General features: G+C 44.6%; 1 protein-coding gene across 6 annotated transcripts in view; it reads right to left on the reverse strand.

The window, feature by feature from the left end:
- Positions 1–17,120: 17,120 nt before the first annotated feature.
- Positions 17,121–20,620, reverse strand: part of FYN (FYN proto-oncogene, Src family tyrosine kinase) — a 189,683-nt gene continuing 186,183 nt past the window's right edge. For all 6 annotated transcript variants that reach the window (XM_011222251.3, XM_011222248.3, XM_002917157.4 and 3 more), the window contains one exon: positions 17,121–18,544. In XM_011222251.3, the coding sequence (XP_011220553.1) occupies positions 18,336–18,544 (209 nt within the window). In that variant the 3' untranslated portion in view covers positions 17,121–18,335. The remainder of the gene's footprint in view (positions 18,545–20,620) is intronic.

The raw sequence follows: 20,620 nt of genomic DNA on the forward strand, positions 1-20,620 counted from the left end.
TAGAAAATATAAGAATGGCAGACAAGGAGCAACGACTACCCTGAGGGCTGAGATAGAGTGCTCCAGCAAGGCCAGCCGAGGCAGGCTTCCAGCCTTATTGACGAGGTCACAGCTGTGGCTCCCAGGAAGGCAGAGAAGACTCTGGGAGGCTGTACTGGTAGAACTTGCTGGAAATCTGCTTTCTAAAGTGTTAGGAGAAGATGATCATAGGGAGATATCTCACTGGAGGTACTCTCCTGCAAAACCACCCAAGGCAGGGGAAGCCAGTGCAAGCTGCTGGCTACTGGGGGCTGGGGGCCACTGGGCGTCAGAGGAGCTGGAGAAGCTGCCCTTGCTACAGGGCCTGGTAAGCTGCCGGCATCTGCCAAACAAGCACAAGGGAGCTCGGACAGAAAACCCCTTCCTCCTGCGGTGTGTTTCCACGCATCCTTATTGACAAAGCTTAACCTTGTGCCCGCTGCAAAGGAAAACTATTTAAAGGGTGCATGCCTGTTTCTGAATAGCAGGCAATGATGGATGAATTTCGAGTTAAGAAGCAATAAATTGATCACTGGCACACATTTTAGAAGAGAAAGAAAAGATCAGGGTAGTGTTGAACCCCGTGGGATTCTGTAGTGTTACCTTTCCAGAAGGGGCAGGCTAGAGAAGGTGTGTGGGAGTAGGAGAGCCTTCTGACAGCCCAGAAATTACATCAGGTAGTTGATAGAACTATATATCCACATGAGATGGGATTATTAAATGTTGCTTCTAGGTGGACAGGGAGGCTGTCAGAACTTGAACTCTTGGTTAGTCTCCATTCCTAGATGTAGATGAAACTGGCTGCATGCCCACTAATTTCACTTCTTCTTGCAAGTACACGAGGAGACAACATTCCTCAGACTCCTGGCTTCTAGGTGAAGCTTCTGACAAGTTCTGCTAAAGAGAATGTGAGAAGCAATAATAAATGCTACTTCCAGATGGGGCCCCTAAAATGTCCCTTTAGAATATCTGTTCTTTATCCCTTCACTGATGACAGATGAAGGTGGAAGATTGAGCCTTAGGCTCCAGAGAAGCTTCATAGGTTTGGCGGTATCATGAGATAGAGAGAGCCTGACTCATAGCTCCTAGGAGAGATACGCAGGAGAGCTGTTCAACTCACATTAAACTAGAGTCTGACTATATTGTAAGTCTCTGAGACTTTGGGGATTTTTGTTATTGCAAGTAGCATTAATTTCCCTGACTGATACACCAGGTAAATTAAGACCCCCACGCCCAGGACAGCTGGTCTGAAACTGGAGTAGTAGAGAGACAGTGCCCATTATTCACCCCCCCTTTCTTTGAGCTTGTCAAAATGAAGAAGCTAGATCGTGTATAGTTAGTTGTTGATACAAATAGGTTTGACGTGCAGAACCACACTTGGCCTCTGTGCACAGAGCACTTGTGCTGGGGAGTGCTTTCTGCCAAAGCTCCACCCCAGCTGCGTCAGGGAGCCCCACTCCCAGCCCTACTCCAGGTGCCCCAGGAAGAGGCCCAAGGTTTGGGCTCTATTCTCCCCATTATTCACCGAAGAGCAGAGGCAGATTTGGTGCTCTCTATAAATATTAGAAAATGTATTGTCTTCCATATTTAAATATACATATATAATTCCATACATAATATGTGAATATACTTTTTCCCCTTTCAATACGTTCAGACTCTCTTTGGGTGCATATCGGTAAGAAAGGAAAGATATAACGCATGGGTTTTCTGCCATCCACAAAAATGAGGCCTCCTCTGTTTTACAGCTGTCAGGCTTTCAAGCCAAACGGGCGACCCCTCTGCCATCTCAGCCTGGGAAAAGCTTCAGTCCAGACCTCTGTGACTCAAGGCCCTGCCGAGAATCACTCTGCCTCGTCAGTGGTGTCTTGACGTGACATCAGCGGGGTTAGCACAGATCTCCTGAAGAGCTGTCCCCCATGATCCAACACCTCGTGAGTAAATCACTTTTAGCAGCAGCAAGGCGCTGAACAAACTTTATGTAGGATGGACATAAATTTGGGTCTGGAAAGAACAGCTTCCTGTGGTGATAGGCAGCCAGGCTGGGGTGCTCTAACACCACTCACCCCTTTTATTGGATTGGAAATTGTATCAGCTGGAGGCCTTTGGAGCAGAACAGAACACAAACCTAGGTCTGAGGCGGGCCAGCCAGTCAAATGCTGGCACTCAGCTTCCATCCCAATCCAAACTCATGACAGCCTTTTATGCCGTGAGTTGTGTTCGGTGTAGGAGATCTGTGACCCTGAAGATAACACTCTTGAACCCCTAGAGGAGGTGGCTGTGCAGAGATTAGGACAGTGGAGCCCATCACCAGGCAGTGTGCACTTGGTTCCTGGCTTCCCCTACTTAGTAGCTGTGTGACCTTGGACAAGTCACTTAGTCACTCTGTTTTCCAGTTCTCTCAATGATGAAATCGGGATAATAGCCTTACTACATGCAATTGAAAGAGAACACGGCAACTCAGGGGCTAATTGAGTAGTAGGAATCAGTCTAAGCATGTAGAGGGGAAGAAAAGGAGATGCGAGCCCCTCCCCACCTCCATGCTGGGGGCCAACACTGTTCTTCACGAACACAGAAACTTTCTGGCAGACACAGAGGGCCAGGCACATAAAAACCAATGCAGAATTAATACTTCCCTGGTTGTTCTCTCTCTCTCTCTTTTTTTTCCAGGCAGGTGGTGGAAAGACCCTGGCAGGGAGTCAAGGGACCTGCTTTTCCATCTCAGCCCTGTCACAGGAAGCATGGACCATATACCCAATCTTCCTGGCTTTCATTTATCAATAGATGGATGCTTACAGCAGCTGACCGGGGCGTTGAAGTTAATCTGGTCCATATTCATAATATCGACAATAGCGATAATAACTGCTACTCTCTCGATATTGAAAGCTTCCTGTGTCATTGTTCTTTTATTTTTTTTTAATTTTAATTTTAAGTAATCTGTACACCCAACGTGGGGCTTGAAGTCACAAACCTGAGATCAAAAGTCACATGCTCTACTGACTGAGCCAGCCAGGTGCCCCGTTTCACTGTTCTTAGTGCTTTATGTGAATTGGCTCAGAATTACCTTCTGATAGGAGGTAGTTACTATTTTTATACCTATTTTACAGATGGGAAAACTATGGAAGAGTGGTTAAATGACATACTTTATGTACATTACCTCATCAGATTAATATATCTGGAGTAGGTGTTATCTTTATTATAGAGGACAAACTGAGGCTCAGAGAAGGTAAACATTCCACCTGTCCCCCAAAGAGAGAGTAGACTTAAAATTAAGTCCTTATAACATCTCTTTTAATCTGAGCAGTCTTTCTCAATTATTTTATTTTTTATTGAGGAACAATTCACATTCAGTAATGTTCACTAGTATGAAGTGAGCAGCTCCGTGGATTTTGACTTATGTATAGACTAATGTAACCACCAACCTGATCAAGATTCAGAACATTTCCTTCACTCCAGAAGGTTCCTCTGTGCCTTCTCCCAGTTAATGCCCCTCAACCCCTAGAAAATCACAAGGCCAACTTCTATTACCATTGATTAGTTCTGTTTGTTTTTGAACCTCATATAAATGGAATCATGTGGAATGTACTCTTTGTGTATGGTTTCTTCCCTCAGTATTATAATTTTGAGATCTTATCCATATTGTGGCTTGTATCAATGGATTCTTTTTTATTTCTGTGTAGTATGCTCCACTGTATGAATTTACCCACAATTCACTGATCCCTGCTTGTGCTGATGAACATGTGGATTGTTTCCAGTTTGCGGCTATGGTGAATGAAGTTGCTGTGAATATTCACATACCAGTCTTTTTGTACACGTATGCACAGATTTCTCTTGGATACATAGCTAAGGGTGAGACTGCTTGCATAGTAGGCACATGCTTAACCTTACTGCCAGTTTTCCAAAGTGGTGGAACGAATTTATATTCTTACCAGCAATGAATGACCTTTTAGTTGTTCCTCACCCAACTTTGGGATTGCCAGTGTGCTATCCCACTGTGATTTTAATCTGCACTTCCTTGATGAGTAATGTTGAATACCTTTTCCTATGCTTATTGGCAATCTAGATATCCTCATTTATGAGGGGCCTGTTCAAGTCTTGTGCCCATTTTAAAAATGAATTGTCTTTTTCTTGTAGATTTATAATTCTTAATATATTCTGGGTCTGAGTACTTTGTAAAAAATACATGTTGGGGGTGCCTGGGTGGCTCAGTCGGTTAAACATCCAACTCTTGGTTTTGGCTCCGGTCATGATCTCAGGGTCATGAGGTTGAGCTCAGAGTCGAGTTGAGTACCCCTCAGTCTCCCTCCACACCTCCCTTTCTTGTGCCTTGCTCACACGTGCCAGTTCTTTCTCTCTCTAAAATAAAGTAAGTAAATCTTTAAAAAAATAGATGTTGTAAATATCTATTCCAAGACTGGGAACTCACATATTCACTTACATAATGTTGTTTCCGACGAATGTAAGTTCTTATATTTAATATGACCCACATTTATCATGTTTTACTTTAAATAGTTTAAATCTTTCATTTATTTATTATTTTTTTTAAAGTTGAAATCTTTTAGAGAAATCTCTGCCTACTCCAAGATCATGAAGATATTCTGCTATGTTTTCTTCTAAAGGACTATTATTTTACCTTTCATATTCAGGAATATGACCCACCCTCAAATTAATTTTTATATATGGTGTAAAAATTACACCATTTGAGGTGTGAAAGTTCATTGTTCCCCACATGGATACGCAAATGATTTGGTACTATTATATTGAAAAGACCATCTTTTTCCTATTAGATTACAATTGTGCCTTCGTTGCAAATTAAATGACTATATATACGTATGAGTCTATTTCTGGAGTCTCTATTCTGTTCCATTGGTCTATTTGTTTATCCTTCCCAATACCAATACCAACACTCTGTCTTGTAGTTTTATAGTAAGTCTTCACATCTGGTAGTATAAGTGCTGCAACTTTGTTATTCTTATCAGAGTGGTTTTAGCTGTTCTAAGTCCTTTGCATTTCTTATAAATTTCAGAATTTTGTTAATTTCCATAAAATTGTTTTGTTGGAATTTTGACTGGGATAGCCTTGACTTGATAGATCAATGTAGAGAAAACTGACATCTTAATAGTAGTAAATGTTTTAATCCATGAAGTTGGAATATCTCTTCTCAATTATCTAGTTTGAGTAAGAATAATTTGAGTAAAACTTAGTATTTTCAAATGGTTAAGGATAAAGCTACCATATGGTCTAGTACTTCCACTCCTAGATATATACCCAAGAGAATTGAAAACATATGTGTAGGGGCACCTGGATGGCTCATTCAGTTAAGTGTCTGACTGGCTCGGGTTGTGATCTAGGGGTCCAGGGTCGAGCCCTGAGCCCCGCCTGGAGACCCAGGTAGAGCCCCAGGTCCCCTTCGCGCTCAGAGGAGTCTGCTTCTCCCTCTCCTTTTACCCCTTCCACCGCTTGTGCTCTCTCTGTCTCTCTCTCTCAAACAAACAAATAATAAATAAATAAAATCTTAAAGAAAACATGTGTGTACACAGAAACTTGTACATAAGTATTCATAGCGGAATTACTCACAATAGACAAAAAAGTAGAAACTACTCACATGTCTATCAACTGATGAATGGGTAAATAAAATGTGGTATATTCATACAATGGGATATTATTTGGCAAAAAATAAAGTACCAATAGAGGTGACTGGCTGGCTCAGTCAGAATATGCGACTCTTGATCTCAGGGTTGTGGGATTGAGCCCCATGTTGGGTGTAGAGATTACTTAAATAAATAAGCTTAAAAAAAAAGTACCAATAAATGCTACAACATGGATGAACCCAGAAAGCATTATGCCAAGTGAAAGAAGCCAGTCACAAATGACGACATACTGTATGATTACATTTAAATACAATGTCCAGAATAGGTTAATCTATAGAAATAGAAAGTAGATTAGTGGTTGTCTAGGACTAGGGGAATGGGAAGGGATGGTGGGAGTGCTGGCTAAGGGGTGTGGTTTCTTTTGGGGTAATGAAAATGTTCTAAAATTGATTGTGGTCATGGTTACAAAACTGTGTGAATACACAAAAAGCCATTAAATTGGGCACTTTAAATGAGTGAATTGTATGGTATATGAATTATGTCTCAGTAAAGCTGTTTAAAATTTTTTAAAAAGTTATTTTGCCCATAATCTATTGTTATGGGTTTAGACACGTTCTAATACAATATTATGTTTGACCCATGGCAGTCACATTCTGAGGTACTGGGGATTGGGGCTTCAACATATGAATTTATGAGATTAAAAAGAAAAATTTTATGTATTTAAAAACGTATATTTCTGGGTCTTGCCATCTTGCCCCCGGATTGGATTGGTAGAGTGCAGCAATCTGCATTTAACTAAAATCTCAGACCCTGTTTGTTCCCTTAGCTGCCTGAGTGGCAGTGAGCTCGCAAGGGGGTAGCCAGCCAGGGTAAGAGCTTGAGTAGCCAGGGCCAAAGACAGGCTACAGGATCTCCCCCGTGAGTGGGAGGTAGAGGCAACTTTGCCTGAGGGTGTTCCAGTTTTAAGAAAGCCAAATGGGGTGTGAAAGCCCGAGCGTCATTCAGCTTCTGAAGAAAGTTCCTGTTAAAGGCCACAGTCCCCTCTCCTTGGTGGTGCTTCTCCAGCCCACTCAGGTTCCATCCTCTGGGGGTGGGGGTGGGGCGCATATCTGCATCTCTGAAGGGTAAGGGGAGGCTCTTGAGATAGTTACATTTATCAAAAGTGGGCCTACGGAGTGAGGTAGGGCATCCCTTAAATAGGCCAGCCCAGGCCTCTCCACATGGAGACATTCTCGGTGTGCAAAGGACGAGGTACGGGACAGGACTAAAGCCGACAGGAGATTCCAATGTGTTTTGTTTGTTTGTTTGTTTTTACCAGTTTCATCTATAAATCCAAGGCCATTCCCTGAAAAACAGGTCTCTGTGCCCTCTAAGTTTGTGATGTTCTGCGCCTCTATACCGGAGGCCAGGTTCATCACATCCAATAGCATAGCCCTGCCTTGAAGTGCTGGTCTAAAAGGCCAAGTGGGGGAAGAGCTGTGAGCTGGCAGCTCACACTGCTGTGCTGGGAGTCTGGCTCCCCTGCTCCCCAGATCTCTGTCTGACTTCACCACTGCTCTCAGGGCACTGACCACAGGTCACAAGGCCTTGCCGCAGCAAGGACTTGCTTTCTGAGGGATCGAGTCAGGCCAAGCCCAGCTGGCCTGACCCTGTGGACTTCTCTAAAACCGATGGCCCCATGGCTGGCACTGTCCCGCTGCCCTGCCTGGAAATGAGCACTCACAGCTGCACCCTTGGGTGCCCCGGTCACCAGCCTTTGGTGTCCCTCCTTGCCAGCAGGGGCAGAGCATGACGCAGTTGCCAGGGCTGCCCAGACCAGAGCTGAGGCAAGTGGGACTTAAAAGGAGAAGTGTGTCATGAATCATCTGCTGCTGTGACTGGCCAGCAGGGGGTGAGTGGGGGCTTTGCGGGGGAGGGTGTGGGGGGTGCAGTTGAGAGGAGAAAGGGGCACTTTCCCGGGTCCCCTGCTGAGAAAACTTGATTCAGCGAGTCTGGGGAGGGGCCCAGAAACCTGCATTTTACCATTAAAAATGGGCCTGCACAGGCAGATTTGGGAAGTGTGGTTTTAGATAACCCTGGTGGGGCTTTGTGCAGTAAGCTTGAGGTTAAGCGTCAGAGGTCAGCATCTGAAAGTGGACTTCAGGTGTTGGGAGCCTCCCTCCAGCTGGCTGAGCAGCAAGGGCTTGGCTCATCCCATAACCTAGAACCCAAACCCACCCCCCTTCATACAGGGGGAGCCTGGGGCAGGCAGGTCAGGCGGGGAGAAGCCTCGGGATGAGAGGATAGCAGGAGAGCGAGGCTGGGCTGCGCCAGGCTGAGGGCCCAGAAGGAGCCGGTGGGCTCACAGCTGCAGGAAAGGTGGCCATCGGGAAAATCTCACACGTTGGCAAAAGGCAGCTATTGCGTCAAGCACCGTCTGCAGGAGCAGCTGCTTTCTATTCTCAACATGGGTCCGCGGGGCCTCGAACCTGAGTGGACGTTGTTCCCCACCCCCCTGCTGCTCACAGGAAGCTGCGTGTGCCTGTGACTCCAGCCAGGGCAGGGCCCGCAGGTTCCCCGCCTACACGGAACGCTTCCTCTAAGGCAGGCTCCCAGGCTACCAGCCAGTTTCAGCTCTGGGCATGGGCACCCAAATTTTAGACAAGAGCAATCCTAACGCTCACAGTCAAGAGGCGACCGACTTTCTGCCAGGCTCAAAGTTTCAGAAAGTTTTATATTACAGCACCAAATCCAGTGTTATGGTTCTAAACAATTCAGGAAATAAAATGTCTACAATTTATTTGGGTCTCTAAGACTCAGAACTCCTGGCCAAGAATGTGCCCTTTGATCTTCATCCCCTTCATCTGAAGCATTCCCTAAATGCATTTCCATTTTAAGGAACAATGTCTTATATTGGCATAGTACTCTTGATTGAAGAAGCTCAGATTGTGTTTTAGGATTCCAGCCCTTGGATTAAATTCAGTGCAACATCCGAGTGCCTGATATGTGCCAAGTTCCTACCCTCAGTGAGCAGAGGCAAGAGGGAAAAGGTGGGGGAAGTGTTCTGTGGGTGCCACGGAGACATGGGAAGCCAGTGCAGCAAGTTCTTAGGACAGAGCCATCATGTGTGACTGGGGCATCAGAGAAGGCTGCCTGGGGGGGCTTGGTTGAGTTTGGCCTCAAAGGATGGAGAGGCTGCTAAGACGAGGAGAGAAGGCAAAAGAACATTCCAGGCCAGGGGAAAAGACTGGAGCAGGGGAGGGCATGCTTGGGGAATGGTAGGCAGGTCAGTGTAGCCAGGAGCTAGGGTGGGGGTGATGGAGAGGGAAAGGGAGAGACTAGGCTGGCAAAACGGCGGAACTGGACTGCAGGGGCCCAACCCAAAAGCCCTTGAGTTGGCTCAAGTGACAAGATGGGGCGCTGCACAGGTTTGAGGAATCTCACGGAGACGGTGCTCAGGAAATGCAGCTGGACCTCCAGATACAGGAGTGTGGAAAGCAGCTTCTCCCAGTCACTCTGTCTCTGGTGGCCCAGGAGCTCCAGCCACCACTTCACCCTGCAGAGTGTGGCCTCTGCTCCCTGACGGGCCTAACCCGACCTGTAGGCCAAGTGTCTGTCACCACAGCCCCTTGATTCTTGGTTCCTTCTCCAAGGCAACCATTCCATTAGCTAGTGGCCACTCAATGGATTGGTTCCTCCTGGTCAGGCATCTGCCTCTGGTATCAGCAAGCTATTCTGGTGGGGGGAGCAGATGCAGCCATCAACAAGAAACAAAGCAGCCAATACCATGGACGGGTATGGTGGACCTAAGTATAAGCCAAGTCCGCCTCTCCACTGCATCCCGAACATTCAGATTGAGCAGCTTTCTATCTCTGAGGTTTCCTAAAAATCTACCCAGTGTGGTTTCGGCTTTATCTACCCATCAGTACCACTGCCTGCGGCTCTTCATATCTTCCAGAAACTGCCCCTCAGCCATCTGTGATCATGACTGAAAGGCTTAGATTTTGAAATTGCAACCTGTCATAAAAAGACAAGACTGACCTATTGGGCCTCTGATTTTTAGACAGGCTTCCAGGACAGCTCAGGCTATTTCCAACGCTGGGGTCGTCACATACAGCTGAGCCAGTTGTGTACTACATAGTCTTTTTGGGGGGGGGGCACCATTCCCATGATCTCTTGGCGTATTTGCTACGATAGTTTCCTGGCAGATGGCAGCAGTGTCTGGATGTAGGGTAGCTTTTTCTAATTTGCAAAAGGTAACTTATAGCTAGTGGCAGGAGGCATAAGAATCAAACTAGTGTCCAATAAATCTTGGGCCACCAGCAGGGGTTGGTGGGAGAGAAGGAAGGACTGGGGAGGAGTACTGGGGAAGGTCCCTTTCGCTAACCAAAATGGGCCCCAAAGGGCTAAGAAATGTGTATTTGTGGGGTTCAAGGTTCAGCCCTGTGGGGCCATCAGGGTTATTGAGGAGGCAAGAGAGGCTAACAAGGTGAAGGTGAAGCATCCAGATTAGCCCTGACAGGTGGGAAGCTAAGGGCTGCGTCTAGTAAACAAATAACGGCCCTTAGTGGAGAGATGGGGTTGAAGCGAGTGTGGAGTGTCTAAATAAAAATTCTATGGTTCTAGTGGGGAGGGGAGCAGGGTGGGAGGATGGGAGCGGCAGGGAAGGAGGGAAAAGGCACAGGGGCTGCTGTGGGAGTGCACCGCTGAGTTCAGGGCATCCACCCCAGCTCTGAGTGCTCTGTTTCTGCAAACCTCCCTCAGTCGTGCCCAGATATCAGCATTCATAGCCCCAGCAGTGCTCCTGAGTGGCTAGGGGGATTACACAAGGACTTTTAATTTCAAATACTGTAGACTGCAAAATCTTTCTAGCTGGAACACTGCTCTCCATTTTTGCATTTGACTCCGAAGCAGACTCCCAGCCAAGCACAGCTTTTGGTTTGATCTGTTTATCTTCCAAGGTCTCCTCTGGCTGCGTGCACATTGCTTTTGTTCTTGGCTTGCTGTTTTAAAGTATAGCTTTGCTACATTTCCATTTTCTCTACTATTAAAACCCAAGTGCTTACTTGAATTAGAGCAGAAAAACACTGAATAGAGAGAAACACTGCTTCCCCTCTGAAACATGGTGAGGCCGTGGGTTAGTGACCGCTATGACGATGATTAATGCCCCGCGCTCTCACTTCCAGACCTTCAGGAACATATAAACAAACATTTTCTGGAATTTGCAGGTGAAAGGAGGGAGGTGAAGTGGCTCACGCAGGATTGCACTGATTACAGTCTGATTCCTCTCCCCTTCCCAATTACCTCACAAATTATGCTCTGGTGAACAGTGCGGGAGCTGTTCATATTTTAAATCAAACTAAAGCCCACTGAAGTAGGAAAATTATGCATTTTCCATAAATGATGTGGGCAAATTATTATTCAATTTTTTAACAGGGTTTTTCCATCACTTTACTGTGCACAATGTAATATGGTTAATTTACCAGAAAGCATTGTTATTCATTCCCTAATTCTCAAGGCACCTGCTGCCATTTCCTCACCATTTCCTCACTGTTCTCTGGGAACTGGCAGACCTTCCCGGCTCCGGGCTCTGTTGGGATGGTTTGGGTTCCAGAACCATCTCCAGAGGCTCTGCTTCCTGGTATCTCCCAAGCTCACCCCTCGGGAGGAGTATGAAAGCGAAAGGATTCACATACCTAGGTTTAGTTTGTGAGTAACTTTTAATGAATCCTTTTGTAAAGACACACCAAAAAAAAAAAAAAAAAAAAAAAAAAAAAAAAAAAAAAAAAAAAAAGAAAAAAGAAGATGAAACCTCTTGCGATTTGGTAATATTTCCCCACAGTATTACATGTACGGTTTTCATTAAAAACACTATCTAATAACCATTTCATTCTCTCCTGCTTCTAATTAGCTACTCATTGATTACTACATCGCAAGCAACTTGATAATTAACCAAAGGGAAAAAATTCCAAAACAAAACAACCAAAGAACATCCCTCAACTGCCCCTACATATCTTCTTTCATGAGATTACATGTTGCATGGGGATTCAAGCAAAACAGGCTAGTAAATGGAAGGACAGGAAAGAATGCCAATGAGGTCAGAAATGGGAGAAAAGCCCCCCCACCCTTCTCATTGCTATTAAGAGAATGGGGAGGAGCTATTATAAGCCTCTTCTCCTGTCACTTTTTTATTCTCATATTCTGTAAATATATTTCAAACTACTGTACCACTCCTGTTGGGACACTGGAGCCAACAACCTGCCTAAAACCTTTCTCTCTGTCCTTTTATGGACATCCTCTTAGTTAGCAGCTCAGTAATCAGACTAACTGATGCATCAGTGTGGTTTTGTGTGTGTGTGTGTGTGTGTGTTTGAGAGAGAGAGAATGAGACTTAGATTTTTTTTTTTTTTGGTTTGTTTTTTCTTCATTTAGATGCATTTGCTGAGTACCTTACATATTTAAAACATGTGCCACCCCCTAACGGGGGTTGGGAATCAGAAGGAAACACATCTAAAGGCAAAAAACACTGGGCCTACAATTAAACAGTACATAACCTATTTCCACTTGTCCTTTAAGAGCAAGTTCAGGCATCACCTCCTCCAGGAAGCCTTCCCTACACTCCCCATTCTGGGCTGGACAGCACTCCTTTGCTACCACCTAGCAGACAGCTTATTATTATTATTATTATTTTTTACTTTTTTTTTTTTAAAGTAAACTATACCCCCAATGTGGGACTCGAACTCACAACCCTGAGACCAAGCATCACATGCTCTAGGGGTGCCTGGCTGGCTCAGTTGGTAGAGTGTGCGACTCTGGACCTCAGGGTTATAAGTATGAGACCCACGTTGGGTGTAGAGATTACTTAGAAATAATAAAATCTTAAAAAAAAAAAAGGTCACGTGCTCTAGTGACTGAGCCACAGAGGTGCCCTGCAGAGAGCTTATTGCAACAGCCTTTTATGCGTCTCCATCCTCACTGGACTGGGAACATTGTGTCTCTGACTTCCTAGTGCTAGCACAGGGGCTAGCCCATAATAAGCACTCAACAAATGTATGGAGATGGAATGAATGTTAAGTCCTTATATATATCCATAGTCATATCTACCATTATCCCACTACCTTGAACAGCCTTGGCAAAGGACGACTCTCATCCCAGCTCTGGTTTCTTCATCCTTGTCCAATGTCTCCATCCTGTTTACTCCCATTTGCTGCCATCTTGGACCAGCAGATTGGCCTGACCAGACTTTCACTTCTGGGTGGCTCTGGTTGGTTTTCTTCTTCCCACTATCAAACCCTCCTGTTTTCTGTCCCATTCTCAGAGGGCTGTTCTTTGCTAGGTGAAAAAAGGGAATCAGATAAGAGAATTGATATGAATGGGGGTTAATGTCACCTCCCCAAATACATTATTTTTATGTTAATAGTAATATTTTATGGACAACATCTTCATGCTGTGATTCTCAAGCAGGGCATGGGTACTCCCTGGGTCATGCAGAAGTGTGCCAGGAATCCTATAAACTGTAGTCTGCTTAACAATGCACAACCTAAAGGTCTGGGAAAATAATTTTATGTGAAGGTAAAAAATGGATATCTTAGGGAGAATATAAAATTTTCATGAAAGTACAAAGTTAGAATGAGATCTTGAAGGCCCCAGGTCCCAGGATGGACAAGTTTATCTCCATTAGCATTGGGGTGAATTCTGGGCAAAGATTTGGGAAGCACTAATGGGGTTCACTTCAGGCATAGACTGGGCCTTTAAATTACATGCTGAAGACTGGTGAGCACACATTTGCAAGGGGGCAGGGCTAGTGCATCTGGCAACTCACAGCAAATCCCAGCGTGCTCAGCAAGGGCCTAGGTCAGTGTATCATTTGCAGGTCAATCATATGCCCCACTACACGGCATCCCTCATTTAGCCACCACCCATCCATCCAATGTCTACCAGCAGCTCATCATTGCTCTGGTGCAGGGAGAATGCTGGTGAACCAGTTAGGCAGTTACCGTTCCCGAGGAGCTCACAATCCGGCAGGGAAGATGCATTAAAAGAAGAGTCATATTATTAAACACAGTATTACAAGAGTAGTAAGTATTCCAGAGAGGAGTACAGTATTCTGGCGGAGCAGTCGTTGGTCACTGATCACATTCTTCTTAGAATCATCCCAGCCAAGCTGGGAAAACTCTTATTTTTATTTTCAGTCCTTAGAACTTTAAAAAATAAAGGTGTGTCTCCCCCTGCCCCCATAAGATTCTGGATATTTTGCATGTTTGCAAAGAATGAGGCATGATTTAGGAATTGATTATGAAAAGTTTCTGGGAAGATAGGTAATATATACATTATGAAAGTCTATTTGAGATTTCAAAGATATTAAAGATACTAATTTTTCATTATTTCCTTCTCTGTATTTGGCATCTATTTTTGAGAATAAAATAAACATATATTACTGGTACTTGCTTGTTAAATCTGTACCCCACAATATCATTTTTAGAACAAAACATTTTTGAGCCTCCTTCCCCTTCCCCCAGATTATTTTTTTCTTTCCTTCCTTTTTTCCCTCTTTTTCTCCCCCTCTCCCTCCCTTTCTTCCAGCAAATATTTTGGACAGCCTAACAGAATCCCCACAGTATAGTATCTAGTGGTAAGAAAGCCAACAAAAGCCATCTAAACTTATTAAACTACATTTCAGGAACAAATTGACCAAACACCAATTTATCCAAATATAACTTGTTAGGAAATGCCTCTTCTGTCAAGGGAGGCACCCTTGTCCTGACACACAGACATTGACACAAGAACGATGACATCCCCCCTGCGGTAGGCTCCCGTGTAGCTCCCCTCTGCACGCTGCCAAAAACCTCACCTTCTTTCAAGACTCGTGAAAGAACCATTCCAATTAGCGCAGTATATATTCTTCAGGTCCCAAAGGAAATTTCAGATAAAAATTTTGCAGCTCCAACGCTACTAGAAAAATCCTCTGGTGCCAAGATTTAGCCACAAGAGGATTCCTGTCTTTCTCTGGGCAGGTAAACACCCTCTGGCACTTGTCAGAAAATCTTTAGTAGTGTGGTTGTATTTGAGGGTTTATGAATACCCTTAACTTTTCTGGGGAAGCTGCCTGGTTCCTCATACACCTTTCTTTGCCACGACCGAGTCAGAGCCAAATGCATCATTAGCTTGGGTCTACACCCCGATGCCCTAAGTCATGGGAGGTCCTGCAGCCACTCCTGGCTCGCGGGTCCTCCCAGCCCATCAATGCATCATGAACGAAGCACCCCGGAGAGTGTGAGCCGCCGTGAGCCTGGGTGGATGGGAATGGTTTTGTCACATTTTCAACGTCTGAGCTTTGTCAAATGGTCTTCTCTAGGAGCTCTACTATTTGATTTTAAGAAAGTAAAAAAAAAAAAAAAAAAAATAGTGTATCAAGAAGCCCCCCTCTGCAGCGCAACAATGCCAGATGCCCGCTCTCCTAAGGCAGCAGAGCAAGTACTTATTCACCACCAGTTTCCTAAAGACAAAAAACATTTCATCATCACTTGCTGCTAAGGTACCATTCGAGGCCCCGGCATACCTCGTTATACGGTGCTTCTCTGATACTGGGTTTCTTACACAGGAAGATTTGGCGATTCCCTGCGTGGAGCAAGTCTGTCGGCGCCACGTTTCCAACAGCGATGGCTTACTTCGCGTGTCTTTGTCATATTGCTAATTCCCGCGATATTTCACCCTTTTTCATTATTGTATTTGCTAGGATGAACTGTGATCAGTTATTACAGCTCACTGAAAGCTCAGATGATAATCAGCATATTTTAGTACTATTTTAAAATTAAGTTCATGTACTTTGTTTTAGATATGCTCTTGCACACTTAGTAACTACGGTATCGTGTAAACATCACTTTTATATGCACTGGGAAACCAAAGCCTTCATTTGACTTGCTTTATTGAGGTGGTCTGGGTTGGAACCTGCACTGTCTCCGAGGTGTGCCTGTTGTTTTTCTTTCTTCACCAGAGATCTTTCTGGTCGGTGCAGTTTCCTCACTCCACACTTCTACAACCTGGGAGGGAGAGAGGCTTCTTGGGAGGTGTTGGGAACCCCTGGAGGTGGTTTCATTTGCCTGGACTGGTCTACCTCAGGAATATCTCTGGGCAGCACATTAGCTTTCGAAAGAAAAACCCTGAAAACATCTCTGATTTCTCTGTATCTACAGCTACTCTTTCATCCTGCAGCCCCACACTGAATGTTTCAGAGCATTTTGTCCAAGTGCCCTTGAGTTAACCCAAGTCCTTAGTTCTGCTTCATAGGAGAGAATCCACAACAAACTCCACTGATGAATTAAAGGCTACACTTTGGTTTGAAGAAAACAAGTTTTCTCTTAAAGAATCTCTGTTTAAAGCAGGTTATAAGTTTTCAGATTTTTTTTTTTTGAATGACCACGTCAGAAACATAAATAACAATCCTCCCTAGAATATCTGCAAATTATCCAACTTAGTGGATGTGAAGATGAAAGACAAAGTTATCTTTAAAAATATCTAGAACATGTTAATAAATTTCCCAGTAATGTGATAGTAATTGTCGAAGATGTTTGAAATTTTTATCAATTTAGCAATTGCATCAATACCAAAAACAATACCAGAAAGACTGGGTTTACCAGAAAATCCCTTTGTTTTATCCATTTTTTAAAAAATGTTGGAAAACTTTTCAAAATATAAAGGTTATTTCAGCAAGAAAATTCTCCTGCTTCTATAACTCCCCATGATAGCAATGATCTCCGAATTACAGGATCTTAGATCTGTAGGAACTTACAGCAAATCTCATCCAACCCCCTCATCTCGATAGACAGGACCAAAACAGAGGTGCCAGATGGCTGCTGAAGGTCCCACAGCTGAATGAGTGCACAGCCAGGCACCCAGTCAGATTGTGTGGTCTACCCACTGCCCCTCCTACCACACGGGGTTGTTTCCCTGCCGAGTGACACACTTACAGAGGTAGAGGACCACGGGAAATAATATATACTGACTCTAGGGCAATAAAGATTCTTCTTGTAATTGTCTTTCCTCGACAGGTGGGATATAGAACATTCCAGTTAGAGACAACGTCTGAGAGAGTAAAATGTGAAAGTATGCTTAATCTTGCTTTAATAATCCTCTGAAATAGCTCGACAATAGTCCAGCCGTTCTAGGGGGAAGAACCCACTCCAAGGGTTCTAAACGTTTCTGTCATTTGGAAGTCACTGCACAATGGTTAAATGGACCAGAGAACTCCTTATCACCTGCTGTGGGGCAGATATGTCACTACTCGAGTACCTTCCATGATTTAAACAAATGAACAAAAAAAAAATTCAAATGTAAAATGCTCTCTTTTTAATTACTAAATTAAGAAAGTTAAACAATTTAAAAATGTAAACTCACAAATAAATCATAACAAAAAAGGAATTAAGATTTCAGAGTTGCTACCCAGTATTAAAAACTTAATAGAAATAGGCTTTTTGATTTGTTGTTGTTAAACATGTAATTCAAGGTTGGTACAAACAGCAACTAAAAATGTAATACTTTTTTTTTTTTTTTTTTTGGTGCATCCCCATGAAATGTAAAGTAGTGCATAGTTATTCCACTGGAGACTTCTTGGACATAGAGAAAGTCATTTCATTAGCAGTACAGGACGTTTGAAACACTTATTTTACAATGGGAAATGTCCAACCCCCACCCTCAGAAGTTTTAGTTGCATGAGAAAGTTTAGCAGGTCGCCATGACTCTAACGCTATGGGTTTTAGACCATTTAAATGTGGTTACAAGGTTTATTAAATAAAAAAAGTTTGAAACATTTCAGCATTCATATTTTTATACAAGAAGTATGTGTGGTATCCATCTTCCAGTTCCCCTGGTAGTTATTGGCCATTTGCTTGCTTCAATATGCTTTTAGGCTTCAAGAACAAATCGCAGTTAAGTCAAAGCAAACACTGGAAACAGAACTTGTGAATTCAGCTCTGGGGCTGCTTGAAATGAGTCAAAGGAACAGCCATCTACGGGTACAATCATGAACCAAAAAAGTGCAATCCAAATTAAAAAAAAAAAAGAAAAAAAGAAAAAAGATCATGCTTTGCAAAAGCCAAAAAGGAGGCCACTGGTTTGCAGAATGACACCAGTGCTTTTATGCTGATTTGGCAGTAAAATCCTCACTCTGGGTCCCGAGGCTTTACGGCCCAGGTCGGCCATGGTCTCCACATTAGCACCCACATGGTGTATGTACAGGGACATATATATTATATATATTCCTATTATAAAAAAAGAAAAAACCAAACACCTGTCCTGATTGGTTTTTGTTAAAACATGAAAAAAAATTTTATTGTTTTAGACAAAGAGGCCACTTTTGGAAAATAATACTTTTTTTTTTTTTTAGTTGAATCAGGTGAAGACAGTTAAAATCACATAGGATTTGCATTTTAAAAAAAGGAAAGCACTAGGGTCTTGGCACTGGAGTAACTATTTACACTGAACAGAGGTTTGGCCTTTTACATCACATCGATACAATGCATTTTCCAAAGTCTGAGAAATAACAAGGTTCTGTCTCGTATGCTTCACAGAGGAGGTTCAGATTTGGGGACAAGTGTCATTAATGAGGGCCGTGGAAGTTCGTCAGCTTCAGAGTCACATGCAATCTGATCCGGGAGGCTCTCACTGCTTGAGCAGCTGGCTACGGAACTGAAAGCTAATGGGGAGGGGGCGGGGAAGCCTCGCCGAGAAGGCCTCTCTCTGCAGACCCCGGTCTCACAGGTTTTCACCGGGCTGATACTGGGGCTCTGTGGCGGTGAAGTAGTCTTCCAGGAAGCCCTGCAAGTACTCGAAAGTGGGCCGTTCTTCCGGGTCCTTTTTCCAGCAGTGGATCATGAGCTCGTGAAGAGAGATGGGGCAGTCCTGCGGGCAGGGCATCCTGTAGCCGCGCTCCACCTGCTCCAGCACCTCCCGGTTGTTCATGCCTGCAAGACAAGGCAGTGAGTGTGGGGCCCTGCCACTCCCTTTTCTTCTGAGCCTGCACGTGGTGCAAACGTGTCCAGAGTCCTGCCTTGGCCCAGGGGGAAGCCCGGCCCTTCGGGGGACGCTGCCCCACTTGGAAATAAGCAAGGAGTGTGCCACCGCTGCATGCGGAAAGCTGGCTGATGAATCTCGAAAGTGTCGTAAGTGAAAGGAGCCAGACACAAAAGGCAACGTACTGTATGATTTCATTTATGTGAAGTTCTAGAAAAAGCAAAGCCACAGTGACAGAAAGCAGATGAGTCGTTGCCAGGGGCGAGGGGAGGGGAATGACTGCCATGGGGCTGTGGGAATGGAGAGGTGATGGGAATGTTCTATGTCAGGGGTCAGCGATCTACTGCTGTAAAGGCCAGATAGCAAATATTTCAGGCTTTGTGGGCTGCATATGATCTCTGTCACATATTATTATTTTTAATAACCCTTTAAAAATACACGAAACAAAAACAGGTGGGACTTGGATTTGGCCCACAGACGGTCATCGGCCAGCTCCTGTTCTAGATCCCGTATGCAGTGGTGGCACTGTTTAATGCTTGTCAAAACCCACCGTGTTCTTAAAATGGTTGAATTCTGTTGTATGTAAATTACAATTCAATTAAACTGACCAAAACTATGAATGAGGCAGACACAGAAAAAGAAACCCATGGAATGAAAAATACACTGTTCCATGTTTATAGCATCTATAAACTCCATCTCTGAACTTCATAAATTCATTTTGCTTATTGCCCGGGCCAGCTTTTGGTGCCCCACCAGCTGAGAGCTGCCATTGTGTCCTCATGGCTGGGCACCGTCTGGCCCAGTGACCCCGAGGGGTTGGTGACGTTGACGGGGAGACAGGGAGCCTCCAGGGCCCATGTTTACTGATGACCTTGGACAGGCCATCTATCATTTGAGACCTTTGTGACCCTCCAGGGGAGCTGCCTAATGTTGAAACCTCAGGCTGCATGGCACACACAGGAGACGTTTGGGGGAGAAGGCAGCCTCCCTGCACGCTGGCCTTCCTGACAGAGCAGGAAATGCCATAGGCGGGGTGAGATGAATGCCCTGGCCCCTCTTCCAATCACTGCCAGACACTCTTCTCCACTTCTCCTTCCTTTTCCTGTCGTATCGCGTTCTGCCACTGCTCGCCAAGCACTTGTATGTTTTGGCTGCTCCTTGGCCCCAAGCTTGTAATCTGGAATCCTCTCTAACTTCTGACCTAGTTTACTTACAGAATCAAGAACCTGATTTCAAGGCATACAGAAACCTAGATGTCTTCCCCTACGTGTCAGGGACATCAGCAGAAGACCTCAGCATCCGCACGGAGCAGCTCCCTTTAACTCTGGAGGAGTTGGGCCCAGAGCACAACCCTGTCCTGACTTTCAGGGTCTGTTGCCATTTTCTTTGTTTTGTTGTTCCTTTTGGAACTGGGTTTATCCTGGCTCCATGGCTCCCAGCCACAGCCCTGTCAGTCACATGCTTATGAGAGCCTTTTTGGGATGCTTTCTTTTTTTTTTTTTTTAAAAGATTTTATTTATTTATTCGACAGAGATAGAGACAGCCAGTGAGAGAGGGAACACAAGCAGGGGGAGTGGGAGAGGAAGAAGCAGGCTCATAGCGGAAGAGCCTGATGTGGGGCTCGATCCCATAACGCCGGGATCACGCCCTGAGCCAAAGGCAGACGCTTAACCGCTGTGCCACCCAGGCGCCCCTGGGATGCTTTCTTATTCTCTGCCACTAGAACGTCTTGTGATAAAATCCATATTTTATTCCTGCTGTGTTGAAGTAGGCCTTCAACTTAATTATTTTCACATAACTTGCTCACATTTTGGGAGTGACCCTCATTTAGTGACAGAGGTTTAATGAACCAGCACGGCCCCCGGGCCTCCCAACCAAGCCTGACTTCACAGGTGCCCTCTTCAGTTGGGTATTGGGTCAGCTCTGTGGCTAATTAGCTTAAATCTTCCTCCAACTCCTGAAAACTCATTTTGAAAACTCAGGATGGGGCAGGGAGCTGGGAGCAAGAGGAAGAAAATGAGGCTGCC

This window comes from Ailuropoda melanoleuca, chromosome 10 (assembly GCF_002007445.2).
Source record: "Ailuropoda melanoleuca isolate Jingjing chromosome 10, ASM200744v2, whole genome shotgun sequence".
Classification (NCBI taxonomy): domain Eukaryota; kingdom Metazoa; phylum Chordata; class Mammalia; order Carnivora; family Ursidae; genus Ailuropoda; species Ailuropoda melanoleuca.